This window comes from Phoca vitulina, unplaced genomic scaffold, assembly GCF_004348235.1.
Source record: "Phoca vitulina isolate PV1807 unplaced genomic scaffold, GSC_HSeal_1.0 scaffold5, whole genome shotgun sequence".
NCBI lineage: Eukaryota > Metazoa > Chordata > Mammalia > Carnivora > Phocidae > Phoca > Phoca vitulina.
In genome coordinates, this window is record NW_022589708.1 from 55,940,543 (window position 1) to 55,962,123 (window position 21,581).

The 21,581-nt window shown below is 38.5% G+C and overlaps 1 protein-coding gene across 1 annotated transcript in view; it reads left to right on the forward strand.

The window, feature by feature from the left end:
* LRRC63 (leucine rich repeat containing 63) overlaps positions 1-21,581 on the forward strand; it is a 41,200-nt gene that overhangs the window by 4,728 nt on the left and 14,891 nt on the right. Inside the window, exons 2-4 of the mRNA XM_032402555.1 lie at positions 3,715-4,398; positions 4,872-4,940; positions 7,911-8,071. Of these exons, the coding sequence (XP_032258446.1) occupies positions 3,715-4,398; positions 4,872-4,940; positions 7,911-8,071 (914 nt within the window). The remainder of the gene's footprint in view (positions 1-3,714; positions 4,399-4,871; positions 4,941-7,910; positions 8,072-21,581) is intronic.

Consider the following 21,581-nt stretch of genomic DNA (forward strand, 5'->3'; position numbering starts at 1 on the left):
TTAGCAACCAGATATCAATAACTTTGTGATAACAACTTTGGTAGTAGAGGTGGAAAGTTCTAGGTCATAATGGTTTGAAAAGTAAATGGGAGGAGACTTTGAAAGGACAATGAAAGAAATTTTTATTGTAAATTAAATATCCTTTCTAAATGCAGCACATCAAACGTAAGCTGTCTTGTTTTTTTTGATTATCAAGATAGCTGGAATTTAAAGTATTAATACCAATCAATAAAGTATATACCAATTCAAAATAAAAGAAAGTAGACTTAGATGAATTATAAATGTATATCGCAAACTTCAGGGAAACCACTTAAAATTTTTTTAAAAGAAGTATAATTGATATGCTAAGAGAGAAACTGAGAAACTGAAGGAGAGAAACTGAATCATAAAATGCTCAATTGAAACCAGAAAAAGAAGAAAAGGAAGGGAAGATTTAAAAAAGAAGAAGACAAAGCAGCAAAACAATAGCAATGAATAGAAAACTTTATAAATGTGGCAGATATTAAGCCAATAACACCCATAATTCATTAAAAGTGAATGGTCTAAGTATACCAATTAAAAGATAAACTGTTACAGCAGATAAAAAAACAAGACCCAACTCTATGTTGTCTACAAGAAACTTACTTTAAATATAAAAACACAGGTTAAAAGTAAAGGTGCAGAGAAAGGAGCATACTAACACTAAACAAAAAAAAAGCTGAAGTAGCTATATTAATTTCAGACAGAGCAGATTCAGAACAAGAAAAATTATTAGGGCTAAATGGGGCGATACTTAATTATAAAGGGGTCAATTCTTTAAGAAGACATAATAATCTTTGACATGTACCCCAAAGAGGGAATCAAAATATCTGAGGCAAAAACTGCTAGAATTGTTAGGAGAAATAGATAACTCCATTATTATAGTTTAAGAGTTCCACACCCCTTATCAGTAATTAATAGATCCACAGGTGGAAAATTAGTAAGGAACCAAATAGTACCATCAACAGGATCCAATTGTCCTCACCTAACAACAGCAGAGAACATTCTTCCCAAACTCCTATAAGACTCTCATCAAGCTAGACCACATTCTGGGCCACAAAACACACTTCTAAAAGAACAGATATTATACAGTGTTTGCTCTCGGAACACAATGGAGTTAAACTAAAAATCAATAACAGAAGGATATGTGGGAATCCCAAAATATCTGGAGATTAAACAACACACTTAGATAGGACATGGGTCAAAGTAGTCACAGAGATATTTTAAAATGTTTTGAACTAAATGAAAATAAAAATACAACCTATCAAAATGTGTGGTATACAGCAAAAGTAGGGCTTAGAGGGTATGTATAGCCTAGAATGCATATATTAGGAAAAGAAGATTAATCTAGAACAAATACTCTAAGTTTTTACCTTAGGAAACTAGAAAAGGAGAAGAATAGGTATCCTAGTCAATCATTCAGAAGGTAATCTAGATGAACTCTAGAAGCAGAATGCCAATGCTGATGAATGCCTTCACGGGCACATTTCCATGAATGATACAAATTCATTAAAAGATGAATAACTACAATGAAATCATACCACCCTCAACATGAATTTTCAGAAGTATCCAAAAGGCAAAACAATAGCACAATAAAAAAAAATCAGTGGTTGCCAGAAGTTTGTTCAGGGAGAGGAGAAGTGTTGAATAGGTGAAGCACAGGGGAATTTTAAGGTGGTGAAATTTTTTATGATATTTTAATAGTGGATGCATGACATTGCACATTTGTCAAAATCTATGGAACTGTACAACACAGAGAATGAACCCTAATGTAAACTATGGACTCTAATTGTATGTCAACATTGGTTCATCAGTTGTAATAAATGTCCTACACTAATGCAAGATGTTACTAATAGGTAAAACTATGTGCAGGGGAGGGGAATGTATGTCTTCTTGCTCAAGTTTTGTTTTGTTTTGTTTTGTTTTTTTGTATCTAAAACTGTTCTAAAAACAAAGTCCATTAATTTAATTGAAAGTTAGATTAAATAAAGTGAAACAACAAACAGAACAGAGAGGAGAAGAAAAGGCATCAAACTGAGTGTAAATTACTTCAGTTTGCCATTGAAGGGAAGGATAAATTTGGTGAGATGGTGGTGGTTGGAAGGAGTTCTGGAGTTTGTTGAGGATTTTGCTTGTGTTACTATGTTTGTTTTAATATGGGAGAGAGAAAAAAAAGGTGAAGATAGTGGTGTAACCATTTTATTGAATGAGTTACTTTTTATTAGTTCCATATAAAGAGGAAGCAAACATTCTTCTCCTCCTAGGGCCCTTCAAACTCACATGGCACACATCTCTCTTACCAGGCTTTTCTCATCACTTTCAGCTATGAGCCTTGTTTCATTTTCAGATATTAAACGAATATTTCAATCTAAATCATTACTTTTAACTAGCATGAAATCAAACCTTGCTCTTTCTCCCAGCTCAGACTAGGTCTGCTAATTTTTAGACAAGTCAAAGGAAACAGGGGCATGATAAGTCCTTCCACCTTGTTCTTTACTTCTTTTCCACAACTTATAGTTTCTGTTCCTCCATAGGTGGGGCTAGGCGTGGGGAAGAGTTAAGGAATGAAGGGAAGAATCAGGCATCAGTCTCTCTACCCCCTGAAATGTCAGGAGATACAGATCAAGCAGTTTCAAGGATCCTCTTGCCTTGCTCCAACTGGAACACAGCACTGGATGGGCTAATACTTTTTTGCTACTCTGTATTAGTGGGGGATGTGAGGAGGGGAGTGGTGAGATGTTATATTCTCCTTGTGGCATACACTCCTCTTCTCTATAAATGGTTCTCTGAGAATTCCCCTTACATGGTTTGAGGTGGGAGGAAAATCATCCTCTTCCACCCACCACGGGGAGGGGAAGGTAGGGAAAACACATACCACCCCAATAGCTCTATTCAGAACAATTCCTCTCTCTGAACTCAGGTCAGTCTCTAGCCATCTCTTATATATAGATAACAGATGGGTGAGAGTTGGATTTGTTTTGGCCATCTCTTTGCGAGCCTTGCCTTAATGAGTCTGTTATCTCTTCCTTAGAAGGTAGAGGTCCTCATCATTTATTGTACTCAACTGAGACAATGGAAGAAAAGTCATTTAACATTCAGTCACATAGGAAAGAGAAAGTATATTTGGTGTAGTGAGGTATTGAAGAATGCAGGCCTAGTGCATTTTCTGGACCTGAGAGAAAAGAACATTTACCATTATAACATAACTGAAGAGTACCTTGTAGCCAATATCAGGATGTTATTGTGTTCAGACATTGGTCTGCCATTTAGCATTGAAAAGAAATGTCTTTGCTCGAAGAAGTTTCAAATGAAGAAGCGGTAATGGTAAGTGATAAATAACAAAACTTCATCAAAATCATTTTGCCCATCCATATTTCCAGTTTTAGTAGTAACTGCTCAAAAAAAACTCCCTTTATGTCCTACTCTTCTATCAATTCTGTTCTTCCAAGAGTTGCTTCCTACCCTTTCTAAACCAAATACAATTTAGTCTTTCCCTTTCTCCAATTGATCAAACTTTACCCCAGTCAGCTAAACAAAAGTCCTGAGAGCTGAGAAAGCATATACAGAAATTTTTAGAAGGTGAAAGAGGGGTGAGTAAATAAAGAAAAGCTATGAATGCTAACACATTAATAGTTTTGTCCCTGATACCTTGATAAATATAAACTAATTGTGCTTTTTTTTTTTTTTCTGGTTTAGCCAAGACTGGTAAAACTGAGCCAAAACATGTAAAGTTCATTCAAGATGAAACCACTTCAATTGAAAGAAAGAAAACTAGTTTTCCTGATGTTGTTTCAAGAAATCAACCACAAACACTTGTCAAAATCCAAAATCTTTTTCTTGATCATTATATACAAGAAAGAGTGACTACTATTTCAATACCCAGAAAAACTTTTAAGAATGTCTATTGGCACATTCCAGAGACTGCTACTGGTTCCATATTTCTTCCAACCTGTCATTCAGCCTCAAGTCGGGTTTTTGGGAAAGAAACAAGACAAATGAAAAGATCAAGAAAATCAAAAGAAAAAGCATCAAAAATAATAAATTTTTATTTTGGTGACATGTTCAAAGACATTCTGTTTCTCTCCTCAGAGTTCTCCAGGCTTCCAAATACCACTTCCCCAGCTATTCCTCCCAAACCCAAGGAAGTTCACTCTGAGTATCTACCTTTATCTACCTATACTTTTAGGCAATCTCTGATAGGGCCACATGCAACAGTGCCAAGCCCTGTTCCAGGATTTAGGCGTGCTAAAGCAGAAAGACCATGGGCTAAACATTTAAAACAAAATACTGCCATGGTACTAAGTATTACTCATTTTCCAGGCCTCTTGTCTATACCAACACCAATTTTGCCAAGAAAACCTCGAAGACAGTCTTTGTTAGGTAAATCCATTCTGAACATGGTTTGTAATAATGGGATCAAGTAGATCAAAGGGGAGAGAAGGCATGCAAAGGGTAGTTATCCCTTGGGTTTGCAGCTTTGGATGATGGGATCACTTTTTGCCTATACATTCAATATATGAGCCAGAATGCAATAACAGAGGTACTGACCTTGAAGGTCTTCCAAGGTGAAACTGGGTGCTCTACCCAAATGGTGGTAGTGGGAACCAGATGAGGGAGTTCAAAGGATCAGAAAAGTCAATATAAAAGAGCAGTGAGAATGAACAATCATTCAGAAGGTAATCTAGATGAACTTTAGAAGCAGAATGCCAATGCTGATGGATGCCTTCATGGACACATTTCCATGAATAATACAAATTCATTAAAAGATGAATAATTATAATGAAATCATAACACCCTTAACATGAATTTTCACAAGAATCCAAAAGTTGGTTCACTTTTTTTCTTTTTTCTAGAAACTCATATAACAGAATCTGAAAATGTAGAAAGTACTCCAAGGCACAGCATGCCAAACCTGCCTGAAGGTAAATGCTATATCATTCTTTAAAAAACTGTATATAAGTCTATCTCTCTATAAAAGCATTCATGATTTTGTGTGTTGGTGTATGTGTGTGCGATTCACATGCATGTCTCACCTCATTTTCAGCTCTTTAGGCCATTTAGTCAGTAACTATTTTTTTTAAATATTGACTATAAACCAAACTTTGTACTGATGTTGGGAACATAAAAGCTCAAGTATCCTTAATCTGGGTGGGGCAGATAAACATGAAATAATAAAAAGTAACTACTTTCCAAGCGCCAGGCACTATTCTAAGTGCTTTGACTTTAGCTACCAAGCAGAAACAAATGAAAAATTATCTTTATAGAAAATTACATCATCCTAGACTCACATTATTTCTACAAATAATTTCACACAGTGAGTAGTAAACAATTCATAATTGTGAGGCACACGAAGAAAGAGACAAAATGAATGAGAACTATCAAAAAAGTAAGCAGTAAAAACATGCCCACAGGAGATCCAGGTGTTAGAATTATCAGATACAGATTTTTAAATAACTTGAAGACTTTTGGTCTGTCTACAATTGAGTAGCTTGTATTGGACAAACCCTCCCATCAAAATCAACTATTAAAGCTGCCCAAAATATATAAAATAGCTACTGAAGGTATTGGAGAGTAACCATTACAGGCCTGACATGAGCGGCTACAATCTTTGAAATAAGGGAAGCTCGTAAGTCAGCTCTACATTTACCTTGGCTTTTGCCTAAGGTCATTTGTGGTGTTAAAGAATAGAGCACAAGTAGGAAGGGGTAGTACTGAGTTGAGGAGATAGCCATCAGACTTCAGAGCTGTCAATATAGCTGGGGCTTGAGATGCAAAATCTCAGAGAGAAGAAAAGTGAGTCCAAATATCTGCACACATATCTGCTGATTTCTAATCTGTGCATATGCAGGATAAAACTGGTGTATATCAGCTGATATTTTCTGCTAAGAAACACAGCAGAAAATATCAGCTGAGATGCTAAAGAATGAACATATATTTTCATAGTGGCATGGAAGACAGTTATTGGAATTAAAGTTCTGCCAAAATGTAGGGGCCTTGTAAATACACTGGGCTTTTAGTTGAAGATCCCGAGGACCCATGCATTAGAAATAAGGATGATGTTTTAGAAAAAGGCACAAAACTAAAATAGATTATACCTAACAAAGTCAAAACCAATCTTTAATGAATCAAAGTGATACTCTTTGCCCAATCAAAGAAAATTTAACACTTGCTGGAGAGACATAGCGTTATCCTGATCCTTTAAAATTCTCATCCACAATGTCCAGCATTAAATTTAAAAAATCACAAGGCATCCTAAAAACAGGATAAAATGTCTGAAAATCAGTAGAAAGAAACAGAGCCATAGAATCAGATACTGAAGTTTTCAAATGAGGGTTTTAAAATAATTGTGACTACTATGTTTAAGAAAATAAAGAATAAATTGGAGAATCTTACTAGAGAACTAGAATTTTTGTTTTTAAAAACAAGAGTTAAATAAAATTCTAGAATAGAAAAGATTATATAACAAATTAATGATTCAATTAATGATTAAACATAGAACACTCCAACTATAGAACTTTCTCTTTTTTCTAGTTTACTTATTGTGAAATGATTACCACAATAAATTAATATCTATCACTCCACATTTTTCTTGTTATGAGAATTTTTAAGATTTCAAATATATAGGACAGTATTGTTAACTATAGCAACCATTGGACTCTCTGAGCCCACTATCCTTCCCAGTAGTTCTGTACCATTATCTGTGACATAAATTAACTTCTCAGTCTCTTCCACATCATAAGCTGAAACAAGTCATGCTGCTACTTCTGATTTATTCAGTTTGTCCCACTCTGGTGGTTCCCTCTTTGAAAAATTCCAGGTGAGTTTAAGGGTCTTCAGATCCTTCAGAGATCCATCAGGGAATTTGTACTTACCTCTCCACCTCCATCTCCTTCATTTCCACTCAAAAACCAACTGCTTGGGCTTAGTCCATGAAGATAGGTGAGCTGGGAGCGGGCCACAGACTTAGGTCTTAACTCACTCTCCTTTCCTTCTTGCTCCACTGTCCGAAGACAAGGACTCTCTCTATCATATCACACATCTTTCTGCTGCAGTTAACTTTTACATCTATTGATCTGAAATGGGCACACACGGCCTATTTTAGAAACTAGAAACTGAACATTGTTTTCTCTGGTCTAGGATGCATTATATCCTTTTGTTGAAGCAATGGCATAAGAATTACTGAGATTGTAAAATATGATGCTGCAAATAATGCAGCAAGAATGGCTGTGAATATAAAATTTATGTTACAAAATTTCAATATATTTTCCTGCTGCACTTAGGTGTATACTTGGATAGGACATTTTTGATGGAAGGTGAAACCCACAAGGGTCATGATAAAGTAAATTTAGATGATCTCTGGTTAACTTCTGAGTTGTTTGGATTTTTTTCTCTTCTTGTGTGGGGTCTTCAAACTGAGGGAAGGAAGCTGAATTACATAAGGCACTTGAAATATGCATCAAGATGGTATTAGGAGAAAAAGCAAGGTTGCTCCTTGAGAGGTGATCTCTATCTGCCTTATGATTATATGGTCCTTTATTAGTTTTATGAAGCAAGAAGTTGCTTATGTAAATTAATAAAATTTTTAAAAATATTTTTACATATAACACAAAAAGACTGAGATTGATGGAATTTAACTTATCTAGATAGAAATCTATAAGCATGTGGTTTTCTTTTTGAAAGACAATTGTACTAATATTTGAAAAAACACACACAACACCCTGTTTAGCAACCAGCTGAGATTGGGTGGGTGAAGGTTATGAGGAATCTCTTCCAGAGGATTTACACAGCTAACCTATTTATTATGATTCACTGTTATCATAACATAAATACTTTTTAACTTGCATTCTAAGTGCTAACACAGTTGAGTCTCATGTTTTCTTTTGTTTACTTAGGTATCATTAAATCTAGAAAACCAGAGGAATCACAGGCATGTCTCATTTGTGGTGGAGGTCTTAAGACTATTAATGCAACACAATATGAAACAATAATAGCCATGACCAACCTCGCCATAGTAAACTGTCAAATATATGGAAGAAATGCACTTAGTCTTAAGGTATGCTAGATCTTTTTAATGGCAACTTCTTTTTGTATTATCAATTATTTTTGCTTTAGGTTTCTTAATTTAGGTTAGTTTCCATGTTATTGAAGGGATCTTTCCTGTTGCAATAGAGATTTTCCAGGAAAACACTAAGATTTATCTCTAAACCTATGTCCTAGTTTGCCTTCATTCTAGTTTCTTAAAATGTTAAGATCCAAAGCAATTGGATGTTTTTCATTATAGTGTTTTTTCATTATCTAGCATGATAAGAAAATACCTCTAATAGTATTCTGAACCCAGTTCCACCATGGTGGGGGGAGTAATTTCCCCACACCACCAAGCAATTCTCAGACACCAGTTGGGTGTCCTACAATTCAACTCAATTCTGCCACTACCTAGAGCTAACACCAGATTCCATAGGTAAAATGCTCAGTCCCTCAAGAATGCCTTCCAGCTCAGAATGCCAATCACAAGCTCAGGTTGTTACTTGCACTTCTGACCACTGCTTATAAATTAGAGGTTCCCATGACCCTCTCCCTGGGTTCAATTAACTGGCTAGAGTAGCTCTGAGAACTCAGGAATCCCATTTAATTACTAGATAACTGGTTTATTACAAAAGATATTAAAGGAATTAAAGGATATGAGTCAATAGTCAGATATAGAGATACATAGGACAAGGTATGGAAAAAGGATATGGAGCTTCCATGCCTTCTTCAGGCACAACTCTCCCCAAATCTCCATGTATTTACCAACCTGGACACTTTCCAAACCCTGTCCTCTTGGTTTTTATGAAGGCTTTATTACATAGGCATAATTGGTTAAGCCCTTGGACTTTGGTGATTGAACTCAATATCCAACCCCTCTCCCCTCCCTGGAGGAGGGGGGAATTGGTGAGGCAGAAAGTGCCAACACTCTAATCACATAGTTGGTTTCCTGGAAACCAGCTTCCGTCCTTCAGTGCTTTCCAAAAGTCACCTCATTAACATAAACACAGTTGTAGTGGAAAGGGACTTGTTATGCATTTCACCTTTATGGCTCTGAAGTGATTTCAGGAACTGAGGACAAGGGATCAAATATAACAAAAGATGATCCAGTTGCTCTTATGTCTCCAGAAATTTCAAGAATTTGGGGAACTGTGAGCCAGGAACTTCGAATGAAGACCAAATATATATGAGAGATATATTTTGGTCATCTGAGTGACCAAATACAGATTCTTTTGAATTAGAACATCACAATCTCTAACACATTCTATGCTGTCAATATAACCTAGATGCCAAAGGAACAAAAGACACCAAAGAAAACCACAGACCAACACCCCTTATGAAAATAGATAAAAATCCTTAGCAAAATACTAGCAAACTGAACCAAAAAAATTAGAAGGATTATATATAATAACAAAGTGACATTTATTCTTGAAATAAAAGGATGATTCAACATAAGAAAATCAATCAATATACATTAATGCATAAAGGTAGAAAACATAATCATCTTAATTGATGTAGAAGAGGAATTTGACCAAGACTTAGTTCTTTAAAAGGATTAATAAAATTTCTAAATCCATAATATGATTGGTGAAGGAAAAAAGGAAGAAAACTCTAAATACCAAATTCAAAATAAAAAAAGGGGAAATCACCACATGTCTCACAGACATTAAAATAAAAGATAACAAAACACTCAGAATAACCTTTTCCCAGTAAGTGCCACGGCTGTGATGAAATGGAAAAATTCCTTGGAAAACACAACTTGCTGAAACAGGCACAACAAGAAATAGAACACCAATACAGTTTTGTGCCTGTAACAAAATCTAATTAAATTTTTAATTAAGAGCCCTTTCACACGAAGAAAGTTCTAGGCACATAGGAATTTCCTGGTGAGTCTATCAAACATTTAAGGAAAATAACACCAGTTTACATGAACTCATTTTATGATGCCTATTAAACTCCCACACAAAAGCCAGACAAGGATATTATAAGAAAGGAAAATTATAGACCAGAATTTTTCATAAATTAAGTGCAAAAATTCTCAACAAAATATTAGCAAATCAAATTCAGCAATATCAAAAATTAAAAATGAAGGATAATGTATCATGACTAAATGAGGCTTTCACAAGAAATTAAAAGTTGTTTTAATATTTGGAAACCAGTGTTATTCTCAACAATATCATCTCAATAAATTAAAAAACTTGACAACATTCAACACCCATTTAAGATGAAAGAAAGCGGCGCCCGGGTGGCTCAGTCCCTTAAGCATCTGCCTTCGACTCAGGTCATGATCCTGGGGTCCTGGGATGGAGCTTCCTGACAGGGCTCCCAGCTCAGCGAGGAGCCTGCTTCTCCTTCTCCCTTTGCCCCTCACCCCAGCTTGTGCTTTTTCTCTCTCTCTCTCAAATAAATAAAATCTTTTTTAAAAAGATGAAAGAAAACAAATATACCTCTAAGTAAACTAGGGTTAAAGGAAACCTTTCATAATTAAATAAAGGGTATCTATGAAAACTCTGCAACCAGCATCATACATAATCAGTTAAGGATTGAATACTTTCTCCCTAAGATTAGGGGCAAGGCAAGAAAATTTTTTACTTCACTTTTATTCTACATTGTAATGATGATTCTAGTCACTTACATTAGATAAGGTATACTGAAAAGGAAGAAGTAAAACTATCTTCATTGGCATACAACATGATTGCTTATGTAGAAAATCTTAAGGAATCTCAAAAAAATCCTACTAATTAAGTAAATTTAGCATGGTTGCTAGATTTACGCCATAATGTTCTTTATTACAGAGGGATCTAATCCAGGGTCACATGTTGAATACAGTTGTTTCAGTTTCTTTCAAGCTGGTGTGTTTCCAGCTTTCTTTGACTTTCATGACTTTGAAGCTTAAAAATCACAGGCAAGTTATTTTGAAAAATGTGCATTATTGTGGGTTTGTCTTAGATTTTCCAATGATTAGATATAGGTCATTCACTTTTGGCATTAATATCTCAAAAGCTTTTTTTAATTCTATCATATCACATGGTGCATGATTTCAATTTATCCCATTACTAACAGGGTTTACTTAGATTACTTGTTTAAAGTGGTATCCTCAGAGCTTCTCCACTGTTACTCTTTTCTCCTTTGTACTTAATATGTAAAAACTATGCAAATAATCTTATTTCTCATCAAATGTTCAATTATTTATTAATTTACATCATTGTTTCATGTGGTGAGTATAATCTGTTATACTGTTATTTATTTTTATTCTGAAGTTGTCCCAGATTTCATTAGTAAAAGCTCATTCAAGTTGGTTTCTGTGTCCTTTCGACGTTTCCTGTCATGTGCTATGGCTGGTGTGGGCTGGGGATCCCAGAGCGCTCTGAGATGGGGCTACCCTGGTGGGATGGCTGGAGCTGAAGTGGGCATGGGCTGAGGTGGTCCTAGGATTCTTTGTGCAGAGGGTCCTCTGACAGGACAGCTGAAACTGAAGTGGGTGCAAGCCAAGTGGTCCTATCATGCTCAGCACAGGGTCACTCTGGTAGGGTGGCTAGAATTGAGATGGGGCACAGACCAGGGTGTACTGGGGTGCTCTGTGCAGGGGGTGCTAGTGGGGTGGCTGGAGCTGAGGAAGGGGGCAGGCTGGGGGTTCCTTGGGATGTTTTGCACAGGGAATACCCTGGTGGGGCGCTGGGGCCATAGCAGGCATGAGCCAGGAAGTCCCAGAGCACTCTTCACTAGGGGTGCCCTGACAAGCCATCTGGAGCTAAAGTGGTGCAGGCCTGGAGTGTTCTGGGGTGTTTTGCACCTGTGTCACCTTGCCTTGATGGTTGGAGCTGTAGTGAGCACTGACTAGGAGTGTCCCGGTGTGTACCATCTTGGGGCTACCTTAGTGGGGTGGTTAGGGCTGGTGTGGGCTAGGGGCTCAGGGCTCCCTGAGACAAGCAGACTCACTATGGTGCCCAGACCCTGCTCCTGTCTGCTCTATCAAGGTGGAGAGGAAATATTAAACGTGGTGTTCACCAGCCCCTCTGACGCAGAAAGAGTTCCAGCAGTTCTCCCACCATTTGGCAGAGTTCTAGGGCTGTGTCTTTTATATTCTAGTTGCTCTTTTAAACCATGGCTTTTTCTCTGTGCCTCAGGGGAGATTAATCTGCTCCTGGTCCCTCAGTACTATCCCTCCCCACTGCAGTTCCAGAGGCAGCGTGGGGGGTGGGGTTCCCTGCCTTACCGTGTTTCCATCTCTTTTGATGTTCTCTGCATGGTCTCTCTATCTTCTGTTGTGCAGAAGCCATTCAGTCAGCCCTCAGTTTTTCTTCAGGAGGAATTGCTCTATAAATAGGTGTAGATGGGGTGAGTGAATGGAGAAGGTGAGTTCAGGATCTTTCTATGTCACCATCTTGGACCAGAAGCCTCAAAAGTGCTTTTTTTTAACCCAAGCTTCAATCTTTATAGAGCTTTCCGGTTAACTTTTTCTCCTAGGGCTGTGGCCTTTCAGCCCTTTCATACCAAGTCTGAGGCCTCTTGTCCTTGGTAAGCCATGGATTCCAGTTTTTATCTCTGTAGCCCTATTAGACTGGCTATCATTCTTCTCAACTTCTTGTCCATAGCTTTTGATTAGGCAAATGACTTAGGGAGAAAATTAGTGTTCTGTCTACTACCCTGAGAGTCTCTTCTTTCTAGAAGTTTGGCTTAGTAAGTCCTAGCTACCTTGGTAATTCACCAAGCATTTATTGTGCTGTGTTTGTTTACCTTTTTGGTTTTAGTGAGAAGGTTGGTTTGAAATACAGTTGTTAACCATTAGGAGAAGGGAATAATCAGATTATCTGGTTTTGAAGTGAAATACTTTATTTTTTTTTTAAAGATTTTATTTTTAAGTAATCTCTACACACAACGTGGGTCTCAAACTTACAACTCCGAGACCAAGAGTCACATACTCTATTGACTGAGCCAGCCAGGTGCCCTTTGAAGTGAATTACTTTATTCATTCATTCATTCGTTCGTTCGTTCGTTCATTACATGGGACTTGAACTCACAATGCTGAGATCAAGACCTGAGCTGAGATCAAGAGTAGGATGCTTAACCAATTGAGCCATCCCGATGCACCAGGAATGAATTACTTTAAATCAGAGGTTGGTGAGTTTTTCTGTAGAGGGCTGGATAGTAAAACCTTAGTCTTTGAGGATTGCATGGTCTCTGTCACTACTCAACTCTGTTCTGTAGTGCAAAAGCAGCTATATATAATACTTAAAAGTTATGAGCATGGCTATGTTCCATTAAAACTTTATTTAGAAAAACAGGTGGCAGAGTGTAGTTTGCTAATTCTTGCTTTAAATGGAGAAAGAATGTAGCTTATAAAGAGTTGGGTGGAGCTAGTGAAGAAAAACTTTATTTCCACAGCCATTAATATTATTTTAAAAAATATTTGACTCCAGAGTAGAATCCTGAGCTTTGTGGGGGGTGATATAAAAGAATTAAATGTCATAATTCCTGATCTAGTTCAGGGCCTTATTAAAAGAAGCAGACTTTATATGAACAAAAACTTACACAAAACAAGTATACCAATTAATCTAATACAGACCCAAGATATAAGTACTTAAGGGTGCTAGAGCAGTTCAAGAGATTGGGAAGGGGGCGCCTGGGTGGCTCAGATGGTTAAGCGTCTGCCTTCGGCTCGGGTCATGATCCCAGGGTCCTGGGATCAGGCCCCACGTCTGGCTCCTGGTTCAGCAGGGAGCCTGCTTCTCCCTCTGCCTCTCCCCCTGCTCGTGCTCTCTCTCTCTATCTCTGTGTCTTGAATGAATAAATAAAATCTTTAAAAAAAATAAAAGAGATTGGGAAGGACTCCATATTCTTAGCAATTAGTTCTTTTTTTTCCTTTTCTTTTTAAATTTAATTTTATGTTATTTTATTTTTTATTATTAACATATAATGTATTATTTGTTTCAGGGGTACGGGTCTATGATTCATCAGTCTTACACAATTCACAGTGCTCACCATAGCACATACCTTCCCCAATGTCTATCACTCAGCCACCCCATCCCTCCCACCCCACTCCACTCCAGCAACCCTCAGTTTGTTTTCTGAGATTAAGAGTCTCTTATGGTTTGTCTCCCTCTCTGGTTTTGTCTTGTTTCATTTTTTCATCTGTTCCCCTATGATCCTCTGCCTTATTTCTCAAATTCCACATATCAGTGAGATCATCTGATAATTGTTTCTCTGATTGACTTATTTTGCTTAGCATAATACCCTCTAGTTCCATCCATGTCATTGCAAATGGCAAGATTTCATTTTTTTTTTGATGGCTGCATAATATTCCATTGTATATATATACACCACATCTTCTTTATCCATTCATCTGTTGATGGACATCTGGGCTCTTTCCATAGTTTGGCTATTGTGGACATTGCTGCTATAAACATTGGGGTGCAGGTGCCCCTTCAGATCACTACGTTTGTATCTTTGGGGTAAATACCTGGTAGTGCAATTGTTGGGCCATATGGTAGCTCTATTTTCAACTTTTTGAGGAACCTCCATACTGTTTTCCAGAGTGGCTGCACCAGCTTGCATTCCCACCAACAGTGTAGGAGGGTTCCCCTTTCTCCGCATCCTCGCCAACATCTGTCGTTCCCTGACTTGTTAATTTTAGCCATTCTGACTATTGTGAGGTGATATCTCATTGTGGTTTTGATTTGTATTTCCCTGATGCTGAGTGATGTGGAGCATTTTTTCATGTGTCTGTTGGCCATTTGGACCTCTTCTTTGCAGAAATGTCTGTTCATGTCTTTTGCCCATTTCTTGATTGGATTATTTGTTCCTTGGGTGTTGAGTTTGATAAGTTTTTTATAGATTTTGGATCCTAGCCCTTTATCTGATATGTCATTTGCAAATATCATCTCCCATTCTGTTGGTTGTCTTTTGGTTTTGTTGACTATGTCCTTTGCTGTGCAAAAGCTTTCTATCTTGATGAAGTCCCAATAGTTCATTTTTGCCCTTGCTTCCCTCCCTTTGGCGATGTGTCTAGGAAGAAGTTGCTGAAGCTGAGGTCGAAGAGGTTGCTGCCTGTGTTCTCCTCAAGGATTTTGATGGATTCCTGTCTCACATTTAGGTCTTTCATCCATTTTGAGTCTATTTTTGTGTATGGTGTAAGGAAATGGTCCAGTTTCATTCTTCTGCATGTGACTGTCCAATTTTCCCAACACTGTTTGTTGAAGAGACTGTCTTTTTTCCATTGGATATTCTTTCCTGCTTTGTCAAAAATTAGTTGACCATGGAGTTGAGGGTCAATTTCTAATTCTCTATTCTATTCCATTGATCTATATGTCTATTTCTGTGCCAATACCATACTGTCTTGATGATTACAGCTTTGTAATAAAGCTTGAAGTCCGGAATTGTGATGCCACCAGCTTTGCTTTTCTTTTTCAACATTCTTCTGGCTATTCGGGGTCTTTTCTGGTTCCATATAAATTTTAGGATTATTTGTTCCATTTCTGTGAAAAAAGTTGATGGTATGTTGATAGGGATTGCATTAAATGTGTAGATTGCTCTAGGTAGCATAGACATTTTAACAATATTTGTTCTTCCAATCCATGGGCATGGAACCTTTTTCCATTTCTTTATGTCTTCCTCAATTTCTTTCATGAGTATTCTATAGTTTTCTGAGTACAGATTCTTTGCCTCTTTGCTCAGATTTATTCCTCGGTATCTTACGGTTTTGGGCGCCGTTGTAAATGGGATTGACTCCTTAATTTCTCTTTCTTCTGTCTTGTTGTTGGTGTATAGGAATGCCACTGATTTCTTTGCACTGATTTTATATCCTGCCACTTTACTGAATTCCTGTATGAGTTCTAGCAGTTTTGGGGTGGAGTCTTTTGGGTTTTCTACATAAAGTATCATATCATCTGCAAAGAGTGAGGGTTTGACTTCTTCTTTGCCGATTCGGATGCCTTTTATTTCTTTTTGTTGTCTGATTGCTGTGGCTAGGACTTCTAATCTATGTTGAATAGCAGTGGTGATAGTGGACATCCCTGCCGTGTTCCTGACCTTAAGGGAAAAGCTCTCAGTTTTTCCCCATTAAGAATGATATTCGCTGTGGGTTTTTCATAGATGGCTTTTATGATATCTAGGTATGTACCCTCTATCCCTCCTCTGGGAAGAGTTTTAATCAAGAAAGGATACTGTATTTTGTCAAATGCTTTTTCTGCATCTACTGAGAGGATCATATGATTCTTATCCTTTCTTTTATTAATGTAGTGTATCACATTGGTTGATTTGTGGATGTTGAACTGAACTTGCAGCCCAGGAATAAATCCCACTTGGTCGTGGTGAATAATCCCTTTAATGTACTGTTGGATCCTATTGGCTAGTATTTTGGTGAGAATTTTTCATCAGGGATATTGGTCTGTAATTCTCCTTTTTGGTGGGGTCTTTGTCTGGTTTTGGGATCAAGGTAATGCTGGCCTCATAAAATGAGCTTGGAAGTTTTCCTTCCATTTCTATTTTTTGGAACAGTTTCAGAAGAATAGGTATTAATTCTTCTTTAAATGTCTGGTAGAATTCCCCTGGGAAGCCATCTGGCCTGGGCTCTGGTTTGTTGGGAGACTTTTGATTATTGCTTCAATTTCCTTGCTGGTTATGGGTCTGTTCAGGTTTTCTGTTTCTTCCTGGTTCAGTTTTGGTAGTTTATATGTCTCTAGGAATGCATCAATTTCTTCCACATTGTCTAATTTGTTGGCATATAGTTGCTCATAATATGTTCTTATAATTGTTTGTATTTATTCGGTGTTGGTTGTGATCTCTCCTCTTTCATTCATCATTTTATTTATTTGGGTCCTTTCTCTTTTCTTTTTGATAAGTCTGGCCAGGGGCTTATCAATCTTATTAATTCTTTCAAAGAACCAGCTCCTAGTTTCATTGATCTGTTCTGGGTTTTTTTTTTTTGGTTTCTATTTCATTGATTTCTGCTTTGATCTTTATTATTTCTCTTCTCCTGCTGGGTTTTGGCTTTATTTGCTGTTCTTTCTCCAGCTCCTTTAGGTGTAGGGTTAGGTTGTGTATTTGAGACCTTGTTTCTTGAGAAAGGCTTCTATTGCTGTATACTTCCCTTTTAGGACCTGCCTTTGCTGCATCCCAAAGATTTTGAACAGTTGTGTTTTCATTTTCATTTGTTTCCATGAATTTTTTTTTTAATTCTTCTTTAATTTCCTGGTTGACCCATTCATTCTTTAGTAGGATGCTCTTTAGCCTCCATGTATTTGAGTTCTTTCCAACTTTCCTCTTGTGATTGAGTTTGAGTTTCAAAGCACTGTGGTCTGAAAATATGCAGGGAATGATCCCAATATTGTGGTTGAGACCTGATTTGTGACCCAGGATGTGATCTATCCTGGAGAATGTTCCATGTGCACTAGAGAAGGATGTGTATTCTGTAGTTTTGGGATGGAATGTTCTGAATATATCTGTGAAGTCCATCTGGTCCAGTGTATCATTTAAATCCCTTATTTCCTTGTTGATCTTTTGCTTAAATGATCTGTCAATTTCAGTGAGGGGGGTGTTAAAGTCCCCTACTGTTACTGTATTATTGTTGACGTGTTTGATTTTGTTATTAATTGACTTATAATTGGCTGCTCCCATGTTAGGGGCATAAATATTTAAAATTGTTAGATCTTCTTGTTGGATAGACCCTTTAAGTATGATACAGTGTCCTTCCTGATCTCTTATTATAGTCTTTGGTTTAAAATCTAATTTGTCTGATATAAGGATTGCCACCCCAGCTTTCTTTTGATGTCCATTCACATGGTAAATGATTTTCCACCCCCTCACTTTAAGTCTGGAGGTGTCTTTGGGTCTAAAATGAGTCTCTTGCAGACAGCATGTAGATGCGTCCTGCTTTTTTATCCAATCTGATACCCTGTGTCTTTTGATTGGGGCATTTAGCCCATTTACATTCAGAGTAACTATTGAAAGATATGAATTTAGTGCCACTGTATTGCCTGTAAGGTGATTGTTACTGTATATTGTCTCTGTTCCTTTCTGTTCTGTTACTTTTGGGCTCTCTCTTTGCTTAGAGGACCCCTTTCAATATTTCTTGTAGGGCTGGTTTGGTGATTGCAAATTCTTTTAGTTTCTGTTTGTCCTGGAAGCTTTTTATCTGTTTTCAATGAGAGCCTAGCTGGATAAAGTATTCTTGGCTGCATATTTTTTTCATTTAGTACCTGAATATACCATGCCAGTCCTTTCTGGCCTGCCAGGTCTCTGTGGATAGGTCTGCTGCCAATCTAATGTTTCTACCATTGTAGGTTACAGACCTCTTGTCCTTAGCTGCTTTCAGGATTTTCTCTGTCTCTGAGATTTGTGAGTTTTACTAGTAGATGTCGGGGTGTTGACCTATTTTTATTGATTTTGAGGGGGGCTCTCTGTGCCTTCTGGATTTTGATGCCTGTTTCCTTCCCCAAATTAGGGAAGTTCTCTGCTAGGATTTGCTCAAATATATCTTCTGCCCCTCTCTCTCTTCTTCTTCCGGGATCCCAATTATTCTAATATTGTTTTGCTTTATGGTATCACTTATCTCTCGAATTTTCCCCTCATGATCCAGTAGTTGTTTATCTCTTTTTCAGCTTCTTTATTCTCTATCATTTGGTCTTCTCTAGCACTAATTCTCTCTTTTGCCTCATTTATCCTAGTAGTTAGAGCCTCCTTTTTTTTTTAGATTTTATTTATTTATTTTATTTTATTTATTTATTTATTTATTTTTAAGATTTTATTCATTTAACACAGAGAGACACAGTGGGAGAGGGAGTGTACAAGCAGGGGAAGGAGCAGGCAGAAGGAGAGGGAGAAGCAGGCTTCCACTGAGCAGGGAGCCTGATGTGGGGCTCCATCCCAGGACTGGGAGATCATGACCTGAGCCGAAGGCAGATGCTTAACCATCTGAGCCACCCAGGCGCCCCTAGAGCCTCCATTTTTGATTGCACCTCATTAATAGTCTTTTCGATTTTGACTTGGTTAGATTTTATTTCTCCAGAAAGGGATTCTCTAGTATCTTCTATGGTTTTTCAAGCCTAGCTAGTATCTTTATAATCATTATTCTGAACTCTAGTTCAGACATCTTACTAATCTCCATATTGACTAGGTCACTGGAAGTTGATACTGCCTCTTATTCTTTTTTTTTTGAGGTGAGTTTTTCCATTTTGTCATTTTGTCCAGAGAAGAACAGATGAACGAGAACAAAATGCTAAAATGGTAACAACGACCCCAGAGAAATATACACTAAATAATCAGAAGAGACCCTAAACCAGGGGGAAAAGAAAAAAAAATATGATCAGGCTGGTGAATAGAGCAGAGCCATACACTAGATTTGGGGTGTATTTTGGTCTGTTAGAAAAAACTGCATCCCAAAATTTTAAAGAAAGAAAAACTTATAATATATATATATGTACATATATATATACACACACAAAATAACATTAAATACAATGAAGGGATAGAATATGACTAAAAATGAAAATTAAAAAAGATTTTGAAAAAGGAATTGATAAGATAAGCAGTTGGTTGAAAAAGGAAAGAAGAAAAATTCAAAAAGAAAAAGAAAAAAATAAAGAAAATTTTAAAAATTAAAGTTGAAAGAATAAAGAAACAAGAAAGCTGGGGCGCCTAGGTGGCTCAATCTGTGAAGTGTCTGTCTGCCTTTGGCTCAGGTCCTGATCTCAGGGTCCTGGGATTCAGCCCCATATCGGGCTCCCTGCTCAGTGGAGAGTCTGCTTCTCCCTCTCTCTCTCCCTCCCCAACCCCTTCTCTCAAATAAATAAAAGTCTTTTAAAAAAAATAATTAAAAAAAAAAGAATCATGGGGAAAAAAAGCCATGATTCTATGTGCAGTATTCCCCTAGCGCTGGAGTTCTGCCGTTCTCATTGATCGGTAAACTTGGTCTTGGCTGGCTGTTTTCGCTGATCTTCTGGGGGAGGGGCCTGTTGCCGTGGTTCCCAAATGTCTTTGCCGGAGGCAAAATTGCCCCGCCCTTGCCGGTCCGGGCTAAGTAATCTGCTCGGGTTTGCTCTCAGGAGCTTTTGTTCCCTGCAAGCTTTCCGTACAGCTTTGGAGGCCGAGAGTGAAAATGGCGGCCTCCCAGTCTCCGCCCCAGAGGAGCTGAGAACTCGGGGCCCCGCTCCTCAGTGCGCCCCCAGAGAAAAGCAGTCAGTCACTCCCGTCTCCCCGGTCTCCGGCTGCACTCCGTGCTCACCCGGCCTGTGACCGCGCGTTTCTATCTCTGGCACCCGACCCCATGCGGAGTCTCCAAACCCAGCAGATCCCTGCGGTGAGCTCCTGCGCCGCTCCTCCCGGGGGAGGAAGGGGAGTCTCCCTGGATCTGCCGCTTGTTGGGTCCCTGCTGGAGGAGCAGTGGCCCGACTGTGCCGCGGATCACGGTTTATGCCAACCCCGAGCTGAGAGTCTGCTCCTCGGCTCCGTCTCTGCAGCCAGCTTCCCTGCTCCGATACCTGGGAGCTCTGCCGCACTCAGGCACCCCCGGTCTTTCTGTGACCCCGAGGGTCCTGAGACCACACTGTCCCACGAGGGTTCCACCCCCCGCTCAGCCACTGGAGCGACGTCCCTCAGCGGAGCCGACTTCTAAAAGTTCCAATTTTGTGCTCCGCGGCTCTATCACTTGCCAGAAGTGGCCGACGGAGGCCCCTCCCCCGCCGTCTATCCTCCCGAATATCGCCTCGGATTCACTTCTCCGCACGTCCTACCTTCCAGAAAGTGGTCGCTTTTCTGTTCAGAGAGTTGCTGCTCTTCTTTTCTTCGATCTCCTGTTGAGTTCGTAGGTGTTCAGAGTGGTTTGATAGCTATCCAGCTGAATTCCTGGGACCAGACGAGATCCAGGTCTCCTACTCCTCCGCCATCTTGGACCACACTCCTCTTAGTGCTTAGTTCTACACAGCCTTTACATGATAACCACAGCAAACAGGTTTTATGATGGGATGGTAAAAGAGAGATCCAGGGTACCTGTGGTGGGCCAGCCTCCTAGTGAAGGTCCCTGGGATTACATGAGGCAACATCAAGGTTCTGGATATTCACTCATTCAGCCAATATTTAAGAACCCACCATGTGCCAATGGTAAACTATGTATCTTACTATATATCAGTGTGCAAAACGGAAGAGAATACCTATTTCATGGAGCTTATTATACCTTAGTGGGGTGAGACCATACATATATTTGTACATAGTCTGTCCTGTGATTATAAGAACTATGAAGAAAAATAAAGCAAGTGACAGGGACAGGCAATCATCACTGGAGCGCTGGTTTGAGAGGTTGCTATTTGTCATACGTTGGTTAGGAAAGGCCTCTCTGGTCAGATGATGTATGAGCAGACAGCTGACTCTATGCAGGCCACTGATGAGGTGAGACTATATATTCATGGGACGAGATGAGGAAAGCACTTTCCAGGCAGAAGGAAATGTAAAGGCGCTAGCTGTCTGAGTGCACTAAGTGGAAAGAATAGACACATTTCTGCTATGTAAGTGCAGCACTAGTTCTGCAGAGAAGTGTTTATGATAGGAAA